This window comes from Triticum aestivum, chromosome 1D (genome assembly GCF_018294505.1).
Source record: "Triticum aestivum cultivar Chinese Spring chromosome 1D, IWGSC CS RefSeq v2.1, whole genome shotgun sequence".
NCBI classification, from domain to species: Eukaryota; Viridiplantae; Streptophyta; class Magnoliopsida; order Poales; family Poaceae; genus Triticum; species Triticum aestivum.
In genome coordinates, this window is record NC_057796.1 from 409,740,131 (window position 1) to 409,751,701 (window position 11,571).

Sequence of the window (11,571 nt, forward strand, 5' to 3'; positions counted from 1 at the left end):
GTGCGCCGCTTCAATGCCGGCGCCAGTTAAAGGTCGTGTCCGCTATGTAGCCGGCTTCAATGGGGAGCGACCGGCGGCATGAATGCGGGCAGCTGGCACCGGAAGAAATACGCGCGGGCGAGGAAGGACGGTTTTGAGTGGGCCAGGGTGGTCAGAAGCAGGCAGTCCGGACGCACGCAAAGCCCCCACGTTTGTCTCCGGTTTGCGGGAGAAAGTGCGTCCGCATGCCTTGTGGACGGATGCAGGACCTCGGTGGATGGCACGCGCGGTCCGGACGTATGCAGGTGGTTCGAGGGTAGCTGCTGGAGATGCCCTAATACTAGTATATTCTTTTTGAAAAGGGTGCTAATCTTATCTTGACAGTGTTGAGGTGGGCTGGTAACAAATGCATTTTGGGTGCGATCATCTATCCAACGGGCGCTGAAAAGTTGACCCGAATATTACCACTAGACCCTGCCAAAAGAACGATGTCACAATAATACCCTCGCCGGAAGCAAAGCAGAAGCCCACTCGCAGATATTACAGGGGCCGTATTGAAAACAAACTCCCCCAAAATCCATTCATTACTTAACCGGCCTGTCCCCAATCGCAGCACACTCCTCACCGCCACCTCCAAGCCCCCGGCGACGCCCCGCCTCGACCTCGCCGCCGCTCCAGCCCACGGTTCGCGGCTCCCCGGCCGCCGCCGCCGGATTCGCCTCCTCGCCGTCGGGTGAAGTCGGTCAACCCTCGGCTCAGGCGCTTCGCATCGCCCGCGCCCCCTCGGCGTCGGCTCGGGCCCGGGCCGCTCCCTCCTTCCTCGAAACCCTAGATTCCGCCGCCCCACGCGCGGTGCGATCGTGCGGCCCGCGGCCTCCCGCGATGCCCATATAAGGAGGCCCCCTCTCCCCCCCGAGGCTCTCGACACAACCGCTCTCGCGCTCTAGGGTTTGCGCCGCCGCCGCCTCGAGGACAATGGGACGCACGGTGGTTTCCGACGACGAAGGTACGCGATTTCGTTGCCGATTCCTGCGGTTTCGCGTGTTTTGGTGCCCTCGGCGGCGGTTTGTGCGCGTTTTCTGATGGGAAAAGCTTGCGCTTCTGTTGGAACCCTAGAGGACGACTTCATCGAGGCCGAGGAAGAGGACGAGCCGCGGCCGTCGCGGAGGGCCAGGGATGATGTCGACGAGCAGGACGACGATGAGGACGAGGAGGAGGACGATGAAGGTTAGTTTCTCCTAACGATCTTTCCATTACGTTTGCTTGCGCGAGGGATTTGTTGGCTGGAGCTATCCTTTCCTCTCGATTGAGATGCTTTTATGTGCTGTGCGGTACTGTGTTTCGGGCGTTCTCTTGCTTGATTTCTTATTTCGATTGGTTTTACTGTGTATTACGATGTTTTGCTATCGATTACAGTTTGCAGCAGTTGCCTTTTTCTAGTCGAATCGCCTGTGATTGTGTTCTCGAGCTAGTATAGCAATAATTGGGTGACCTTGTTTGTGAGCAGATGAGGGACAGAATGAGTACGAGAAGGATGGCTTCATAGTGGATGATGCGGATGAAGACGAGGAAGAGGAGGAGGAGGAGGCGAGAGCTAGTGATGATGAAAGACGCAAGAAGAAAAAGAAAAGAAAGAAGAAGAGGTAGTTGCTTTTTATGCCTCGTCATGAAACAGAGTGTCTTATTCTTTATGAGTTTCTAAACTGCAAGAAATGTGGCCAGAGAGACGGAGGATTTCGAGCTTGATGAGGATGACTACATGTTGCTCCAGGATAATAACATTACTGGCATCACTCGTCCGAAGCCTCCTGTATGCTTTAAGATAATCTTTGTGTCTGTTTTGGACTTCCATGAGTTTTTGCATGCTTCTCAGTAATGTGCCTTCTCATTTTGCTGACGGTAGGAAAATAAGTTTAAGCGGTTGAAGAAGGCAGGACGGGAATCTGAAATGGATGGGCGCTCTGGCTTCTCCGATCATGACGGAGCAGGAAAAAGCCGGACTGCTGAGGAGACAGTTCGTAGCTCCTTGTTTGGTAATGAAGGTACCTGCTTCTGAATCCTCTTCACTTTGCTTGTTTTCCAATGCTGGAAGTTTCCTGTCTAATTTTTAATTTGCTGCAATATCATTTGCTCAGAACCGTTTGAGGAGGATTTTGTCGAGGAGGATCAGCAGGTAGATGAAGATGAGGTTGGTGAAGATGATATGGATGATGAAATGGGCGATTTCATTGTGGACGAAGAGGAAATCGATGTGAATGGCCAAGTTGTGAAGTATGCTCTTATGTTCCGTATTGTGTGTTAATGGTTCTCTATCCATGTGAAATTATTCAGACCTTATATTTGTTATTATTATTAAATGCACACATGCTATTGTACTGCAGAAGGAAGAAGGTTAAAAGAAAGCCTCTGCGACAAGCTGCAGGTGTATCATCATCTGCGCTACAAGAGGCCCATGATATATTTGGGGATGTTGATGAGCTATTAGCACTAAGAAAACAAGAGCTTGAGAGGGATGCTATTAATTCCGGCGAGTTGAGAGGAAACAGGCTTGAAGATGAGTTTGAACCATTTATTCTCGCAGAAAAGTATATGACACCAAAGGATGAGCAGATAAAAGAAACTGATATACCTGAGAGGATCCAGGTAAGTTACCAGTTAGACATGTTGGATGTCTGTCTTGATTTTGGTTTGTAATGCGTATCTGATTCTTAATTGCTTCTTCCTCAGCTGTCTGAAGAGTTAACTGGCCATCCTATAGATGGTGATGCAAATAGTGAGGAGGAAAGTGTATGGATACACAACCAACTAACCGGGGATGGATTTCTGTCCCTTTTTGGCAAAGAGCAAGTGAACAGGGAGATTCATCAGAGCGACATCGTGAATGTCTTGAACATGCTACATACCCACAAATTTGAAGTACGAAAAACTATAGGATCTCATTGCATAATTTCTTATGTTTGATCTGCTGACTTGGTTATTGTTTCACATCAGATTCCATCTCTGTGCGTAATTTCTTATGTCTGATGTGCTGACATAGGTATTGTTGCCTGTCAGGTTCCATTCATTGCAATGTATAGGAAGGAAAGTTGCCTGAGTCTGGTAAAAGATAACGATGCCAATGAACAAGCAAATGAAGAAGAGACGCGTAAAATGAAGTGGCATAAGGTAACTGACCAGTGTCCACTACTAGACAGGTGTTAGGCCCCCCTGATTATCAAGATTTTACAATTGCTGACACAGTTTGTCTGTTGTTTGTAGCTGCTTTGGGCTGTTCAGACCTTAGACAGAAAGTGGCTTCTTCTTCAGAAGCGCAAGGTTGCTTTGCAGATTTATTATGAGAGAAGATATGATGACGAGAAACGAAGAATAGACGATGTTACAAGGCAGGCACTTAATCGACAACTCTACCACTCTATCATTGATGCACTGAAGGAAGCAAAATCAGAGAAAGAAGTGGAGGATGTTGACGCGAAATTCAATTTACATTTCCCTCCTGGTGAAGTTGAAGAAGTAGGTCAATTTAAGCGACCAAAAAGGAAATCCTTGTACAGTATTTGTCACAAGGCAGGATTGTGGGAGGTTGCTAACCAATTTGGTCGGAGTGCTGAGCAATTAGGCCAACATCTAACTTTAACGAGGATACCTGTACGTGATCTAACTCACACTTTGCATTATCCTTCTATGGAAGGATACTGCATATGCAACCTATCCTTTATCTGCATATATGACATTCTGTCCTGGCTAAATCTATTGTACCCGTGACACCTTTTCTGCTTCTGCTGCTTTCAGGAAGCGGGTGAGCTTGACAGTGGGAAAGATTCTCCTGAAGATGTTGCTGCAAATTTCACATGCGCAATGTTTGAAACGTCACAAGATGTCCTTCGGGGTGCCAGACACATGGTACCAACATCTTACAAGTTTAACCAGTCCTCATAGGAAGCTAGGCTATTCATTTCATCTGACTTGATCCAGTTTCATTTATTTTTATCTTATCAGGCAGCAGTTGAGATCGGTTGTGAGCCTATTGTAAAAAAGCATATCAGGGGTATCTTCATGGATAAAGCAGTTGTATCAACAAAGCCCACACCTGAGGGCAGTTCGGTCATAGATACTTACCACCAATTATCAGGTGTGGAGTGGCTGCAAGAGAAACCACTAAGCAAGTTTGGAGATGCACAGTGGCTTCTTATTCAGAAAGCAGAGGAAGAAAAGCTTCTCAAGGTTACCATAACATTGCCAGAGGATGCAAAGAAAGCGCTCATGTCTGAGGCTCGTGAGAATTACTTAAGTGACTGTGTCAGCAAGTCTGCACAACTGTGGGATGAGCAACGGAAGATGATACTGGATGATGCCTTCTTGAATTTTCTATTTCCAGCAATGGAAAAGGAAGCTCGATCACTGTTGACAGCAAAAGCCAAATGTTTTCTGTCTATGGAATATGGGAAACAGTTCTGGGACAAGGTTTCTGTTGCTCCTTGGAAGAAGAAGGATGCGGACAAGAAGGATGCGGACATTGATCTGGATGATGAGTCAGAGTTAAGAGTAATGGCCTGCTGCTGGGGTCCTGGGAAGCCAGCAACCACATTTGTAATGCTAGACTCATCAGGAGAATTGGTTGATGTTCTGTATGCTGGTTCTATTAGTCTTAGATCTCAAGGTGTTGCTGAGCAGCAGCGTAAGAGAAATGACCAGCAGAGGGTTCTGAAGTTCATGACTGACCATTCGCCACATGTTGTGTGTGTAGGAGCTTCGAATTTGAACTGCAGACAACTCAAGGATGATATTTATGAGGTATTATTTTATTTGTTTGCAAGTGAATTATGGCTGTTATTGTTTCTGTTCATAAGTATATGCTTGATGTTTGTTCTCCTTTCATCTGTTCGTTATTTCGGCTGTCATAATGTATCACCATGTCCGGTCACGACCACATGTGATCAGTTATCGTTGCCAATGCAGAAATCATTATTGTTGCTCTTCTTTTGTCAATTGCATGCAAGCATATTTTTCTCCTACTGTGATGTGTAGACACAGAAATGCCATCACGTGTTCTGCTAGGGGATTCCCTGGGTTGGCAATTCCTTCTAATGCTTACTGGCACTCTTCCATCATAAAAACTAGAGGATACCCCCGCGTTGCTGCGGGAATTGGTTGATGAAAATTTCGGTTGGTAACATGAGAACCAAAATAAAATATACATATGACTTGTTATATTTGATAGTGTAGAGTTGTAACAATATTTATTGAATATAAGTATTGAATGGAAAACATCATCCCATGCATAGTTGAATGTTGTGGTGGGTCTTCCTAGCATGATTGCATGTTGAGGTGGGCATTATCCCCTTCCTGGTTGTATGATGAGGTGGCATGCTTTCAAGTTTGACTCCCTTAGGTATATAGGATTCCGACAGTTGTTATTGGCTGGGTGCTCGCTCCAGTATTTATATTCAAATGAATATTTCCTGTCATTCTGTTCAGTTTCTTATTTGGCATGAATGTGGATAGATAGCGTCAATAAAATAATGTGTTTGCTTTGTATAGGTTATTTTCAAAATGGTGGAAGATCACCCAAGAGATGTGAACCCACAAATGGAAAATTTCAGCATTGTCTATGGTGATGAATCTGTGCCTCGCTTGTACGAGAACTCTCGAATATCTTCAGATCAGCTGCCTGCCCAGTCAGGTATAGTACAACATGTTGATTTACTGTTTGCTCTTTTGGTCACGAACTTTTCTAAATATGTACTTTTAATTATGTATAGCTATCGTGAAGCGTGCTGTGGCCCTTGGTCGGTACTTGCAAAATCCTTTGGCGATGGTTGCAACACTTTGTGGACCCGGGAAAGAGATACTGTCATGGAAACTACACCCCCTTGAACAGTTCCTTACTCCCGATGAGAAGTATGAAGTTGTTGAGCAAGTAATGGTCGATGCGACAAATCAGATCGGTTTTGATGTTAATCTTGCTGCTAGCCATGAGTGGCATTTTTCCACTTTGCAGTTTGTTGCTGGTCTGGGACCGCGCAAAGCTTCAGCTTTGCAGAAGGAGTTGGTAAGAGAGGGATCCATTTTTAGCCGCAAGGAGCTGGTGAAACCCTTAGGCAGGAAAGTATTCATGAATGCGTCTGGGTTTTTACGCGTCCGACGAAGTGGTGCTGCTGCAGCTAGTGCCCAGATCATTGATCTTCTTGAGGATACAAGGATCCATCCTGAATCATATGCGTTGGCGAAGAATTTGGCCAAGGATGTCTGTGCCGCGGATGGACTTGAAGCGAATGAGATGGATGATGATGAGCAAGAGATGGCAATTGAGCATGTGAGAGAGAAGCAGGATCAACTTGACCGTCTTGACATAGATGAATACAGCAGAAGCATCGGAGATGATAAGAGAGAAACGTTGTTAGACATAAAGTTGGAGCTAAAGTGTGGTTTCAAAGATCGGAGGACCCCTTATGCCGAGCCAAGTCCAGATGAGGAGTTCTGGTTGCTTTCTGGTGAAACTGAGGACAACATATCAGATGGAAGGATTGTTCAAGTAACTGTTCGGCATATACAAGATAACCGAATAATTTGCACCTTTGATTCTGGGTTGAAAGCCATAGTTATGGGAGACAACTATTCTGATGATGGCTTTGATCTAGAATCACTGCAGTTACATGAAGGCGATGTATTAACTGGCAAAATTAAGAATGTGAATAAAAATAGGTTCATAGTTTACCTAACATGCAAGCAGAGTGAAATGAGTAGATGGCCATTCTCGAGAAGTAACCATGATCCATACTATCGTGCACAAAAGGTGGTTCTGACCCAGGATGACAAGGCTCGGAAACAAAAGGAAGCGAAGAAACATTTCAAGCCCAGGATGATTGTTCATCCTCACTTTCAGAATTTGACGGCGGAAGAGGCAATGCAGGTGTGTTGTCCTGTTGAATAGTTCTTTTCTGTCCCTTTACTTTCTTTATTAACTTCTTTCCCTTTCTGTAATAGTATCTAATCTTAACTCATTGAAACAGTTCCTGGGGGACAAAGAGCCTGGCGAGAAAGTCATTCGGCCTAGCTCTAGGGGCCCATCATTTCTAACACTGACCCTGAAGATCTTTGATGGTGTCTTTGCACACAAGGAGATAACCGAAAGTGGAAAAGATCATAAAGATATTACAAGTTTGCTTCGCCTCGGAAAAACACTGACCATTGGTGATGAAACTTTTGAAGATCTTGATGAGGTTGGTTTACATACAAGATGATTTCCATAGCAATTTTTCTGTAGACATCAGTTTGCAGACAATAGCCAAAATACCACTAGTTAGAACCGAACTTGCCAAAATACCACTATGAAAAACCGACTTTCCAATATAGCATTAGTTTCAGTTTTCTCTATCCAAAATACCACTAGTGGCTAACTGAGACTAACACCATCCAAAAAGGACTTGCATGACCTTACCTCTTCACATCCCAAGCTTAAATTTTATTCACAGAAGAGCACCTACAGGGCAACATTTCAGCACCAAATTAACATGAATATATCAACATATAACAACAGACTAAAAACCATCTCACTTTGCATCATTTAACAACAATATAGCAACAGAGGAACCGGTCGAGGTAATCTTGGCAATGCCAAGAAGAGGGCGGCTTAGCAGGTTAGAGTTCCTGCAGCGGGCACCAATGGAGGCACTGGGAGGCCCCAGGCAGGCAAGCAGCAGGGAGGCAGGATGAGGCAGAGCAGGGCCGATTGGTGCCGGAGCTGAGGCGTTGGATGGCCCAGCTACGCGCCCGTGGGCGGGATCGACAAGCGCCGGGCTTCCCAGCCGCGCGCCTGCGGGCAGGATCAACGGGTGTCTGGCTTCCCAGCCACGCGCCCAGGGAGGAGGTCGGCGAGTGGAGAGGCTACGGGGTGAGTGTCGCAAAGGGTTAGAGGGAGAGAGGGGCTGCAGGGAGGCGCCGCCATGGCTCTCTGCTGGGTGTGGGAGGGGCTGGAGAGGAAACGTGATTAGGGTTAGCTGCTATGGGGGTAAATTTGGAATACTCAAAAAGCTGATCCCTAACGGTTTGACTAACAGAAAAAGTTTGACAATTGACGGAAGTGCTATTTTGACAATGAAAACTGAGCTTGGAGTGCTATATTGGCAAGTCGGTTTTCTATAGTGGTATTTTGGCAAGTTCGGTTCTGACTAGTGGTATTTTGGCTATTGTCTTGTTCCATTTCTGTTGTAGCAGTCAAGATTGGCATCTGTTTTCACTTTTGGTAAATGTATGTTTCTTTCCTTGTACAAATATGCAGGTAATAGACAGATATGTGGATCCATTGGTAGGCCACCTGAAAAGCATGCTCTCTTATCGCAAATTCAGGAAAGGGTTAAAAGGCGAAGTTGATGATATGTTGAGGGCCGAGAAATCAGAGAATCCTATGAGAATAGTCTATTGTTTTGGCATATCTCATGAACATCCAGGCACCTTCATATTATCTTACATCAGGAGTACAAACCCACATCATGAGTATGTTGGGTTATACCCAAAGGGCTTCAGATTCCGGAAGAAAGATTTTGACAGCATTGATCGTCTTGTGTCATATTTTCAAAAACATATTGACAAACCACCACCTGATGCTGGCCCATCAATGCGAAATGTTGCGGCAATGGTACCTATGAAAAATTCAGCTTGGGGTTCTGGTGGCGCGAATGACGGAAGGAGGGGAGATGGTGATAATGATAGGGACAGACACTTTTCTGGAAGATCAGGTCAGTCCTTGAATGTGTTTGCTTTTTGCAATACTTGGTTATCAAGCACATCTGCATTCAATTGTGTCGTCATCGTTACCACTGACATTTGCTTGCATAGTGTATCTTCGTGTCGATGACCTGTCCTCATTTTCTTACTGGAATTATTGGAACCATATTATGGCTAGTTTTGTTGAAGCCTGTACCCACAAAGCAACTGTTTTAAACGAATTACTGGAACCACATTATATGGCTAGTTTCATATAAGTTTTGTTGATTCTGATGAAGCAACTGTTTTGAACTTCGTGTCACGGAAAATAATCTGATCTCCCCTGTTCTCAGTGGTTTTCAAACCTACCCTGTATTAGTTTTGCTGGTCTTATTCTTGTTCTGTCTCCCGTGTTTGTTGATCACCATCGCTTCATAGAGTTGTCACTAAGATCCTGCCAAACAAATAAGATGTTAAAGGATGTTCAGAAGTACGCTATCAATCTTAATTTGTCATTTCTTCTCCTAAGCAGGAGGCAGGTTTGATTCAAGGAACAGTTCTGGCGGCCGTGGACGTGGACGGGGTCGGGGTCGAGGTAACTTTGGCAGTGATGGTGATGGTGGCGGTGGTGGAGGATGGACTGATAACATAGGCAGTGGGGGAGGTGCGTGGGGCACTGGTGGAGGATCTGGAGGCGGGGATGCTGGATGGGGTGGTGGGGGCGACAGCAACCGTGGTGGCGGTGGGGATAATGGCTGGGGCGCACCTGCTTCTGCCGCTGCCACTGACGGTGGCGCAGGAGGCTGGGGTACACCTGCTGCCGCTGCTGCCACTGACGGTGGCGCCGGAGGCTGGGGAGCAGCTACTACTCCTGGTGCTGCTGGTGACGACTCAGGATGGGGCAGCGCCAAGAAGGCCGTCCCAGCACAGGATTCTGGAGGTGGGTGGGGGTCTGGCGGTGGGGGCTGGTGAAGGATATTTGCTTTGCAGCATAAACCATAAACTACCTACCGTAGATCTATCAAGTGGAAACTTGTTTTTATGTTTGAACCCTGTTATGCTTCTGCCTAGTGCTGTCGATGGGTGAAAGTTGGCACTGTTTTGGGACTTGGTAATCTGCTAGTTGCTGCTGCTGGTCTTGTTATATTCTGGACGGCCTTATGTTTCAATGCATGTACAGTTTCCAGACATTTGGTATCTTGGTTCTTGGTAGTCTCGGTATTCCTATGATTGATGTCTATGTTTAATTACGCTTGTCATCGTGTTAGTTTGCCTAGTGGTGTCGATGTGTATAACATGCGCAGTTGTAGCTTCAGATAAATAATTTACTAGTACATCACAAGTTTGAGCTTACATGGGTGCTTTGATGTGGCTACAGCACTTATTTTAGGAAGCATTTTGCATTATTGTTCCGCGTCGGCGCACGAGCCTTTCAGTGCTTCGAATCCCTCATTCCTGCGTGCCCGGGATCTATCTATCAGGACATGGCCATGCGCTCGTTACTTGCTGCTGCCATCCGTTAGGCTATGTACAAAATACCCCTAAACCGCCTCGAATCCTCTTGAGAGAACGAGGCCTTATGCAAGTTTGTCCCGCCTGGTTCCCCCGCCTCGTTGGGACCTGAACGGAGACGCAGCACTAATGCGTGGTTCTGCTTTATCATCTTTTTTTATAGTTGAGGTCCAAATCCAGCCCTCGGTTGTCAGGCAAGAGCCCCTATGCATAAGCAGATGGTCACAAAAGGTTATTCGCAAAAAAAGAAAAACAAGAGAAAGAAGGTCGCCGCAAAAGGTGTAGTGAATGAGAAGTTTTTGTACCCGGTCATGATACAACTGGTTAGTAAAAATGGAATGTTTTGTGTCAAATTTTGTGGGACAATCTTCAGACTCTGTTTGCCAGAAATATTTTGGATGGCACAGTAACAGACCTGTCACAAATCAGATCGTCGATACAGGCTTTTCCCTTTTGGGGTGTGAGATACAAGCTTTCTCTGAAACAACATATTATCTCCCTATGGTATTTGTAGCTTTCCGACTTATGGAAGCTTTTTCTTTTGTTGCTAAAATTTATGTACAAATGGGTATCTCAACACCACAGCCTTGGCGTTCATGATACCCTCGACCGCACACACAATTATTTATCTATTCTATCCTACATTGAGGATCACAAATAGAGCGTCGAAAAGATCAAATCATCCAACCGCCATCCTTGCATCATTATTTTTTGCATGGTAGTACGTGTTTCATTCACAACATAAAGATCATAGTACAACTACAAACCACGTAGACATCGACATAACAAAATTGGAAAGACATCAGAACGCCTTTGCACAAAGGACCACCACACCAAGGAAAATTACAATCAAGACCGACCTCCAAGGTGGCTCATCAAAGGTGAAGTCATCGCCATTGAATGAATCAGATCGGGGCGATAGCCTGGACATGCGAACTCTAGATTTGGCACTCCCGCATGACTAAGACACTGGAGGAGGAAACCATATTTGCTAACCGTCAACTACGAACCCAACACAAGATCCGTCTTTCAGATGTCGTTGATGCTAACCACTATCCGTATCCATTCCTCGACTATCTCCCAAGCCCCACATCCGTGCTAGAGCAGATGCTGTCGCAACGGAGGAGCCCGATGGCACAAGTCCACCATAAGGATGCCGCCGCCGCCACGACATCCCTGTTTGAACAGGCTAGTTCCCAAATCCATCATCAAACATTGACTTGTTTGCCTCATAGGGGGGAATTGGAGCTTCTTTATTCAGTGTCACCTTCGCCGCTGCCGAAGTCAAAACGTGTAATGACTCAAAATCTAGGCCACTGGGGCCCTAAAACATAAACCTACCCAATCTGCACGCGCGGCATCCGGTGACCCTCCTCA

General features: G+C 46.0%; 1 protein-coding gene across 2 annotated transcripts; it reads left to right on the top strand.

Moving 5' to 3' along the window:
- The first annotated feature begins 580 nt into the window (after positions 1–580).
- On the top strand, positions 581–9,872 carry LOC123182461 (transcription elongation factor SPT6 homolog). Of its 2 annotated transcripts, none has more exons than XM_044595027.1 (17): positions 581–985; positions 1,096–1,206; positions 1,487–1,622; positions 1,702–1,789; positions 1,883–2,021; positions 2,115–2,250; positions 2,361–2,622; positions 2,707–2,895; positions 3,034–3,144; positions 3,238–3,624; positions 3,769–3,879; positions 3,976–4,770; positions 5,518–5,659; positions 5,739–6,889; positions 6,990–7,199; positions 8,258–8,714; positions 9,212–9,872. In XM_044595027.1, the coding sequence occupies exons 1-17, from the start codon at positions 955–957 to the stop codon at positions 9,652–9,654; spliced, it is 4,899 nt and encodes a 1,632-aa protein (XP_044450962.1). In that variant the 5' UTR covers positions 581–954; the 3' UTR covers positions 9,655–9,872. The 2 variants fall into 2 exon arrangements, with proteins under 2 accessions (XP_044450962.1, XP_044450963.1); XM_044595028.1 differs by having other exon boundaries at positions 9,215–9,872.
- Positions 9,873–11,571: the final 1,699 nt, after the last annotated feature.

Coding starts and splice junctions, on each gene's coding strand:
- LOC123182461 (XM_044595027.1), top strand. CDS start 955: ATGGGACGCACGGTGGTTTCCGACGACGAAG. Junction 2,623..2,706: donor ATATACCTGAGAGGATCCAG/GTAAGTTACCAG, acceptor CTTCTTCCTCAG/CTGTCTGAAGAGTTAACTGG. Junction 5,660..5,738: donor TCAGCTGCCTGCCCAGTCAG/GTATAGTACAAC, acceptor AATTATGTATAG/CTATCGTGAAGCGTGCTGTG.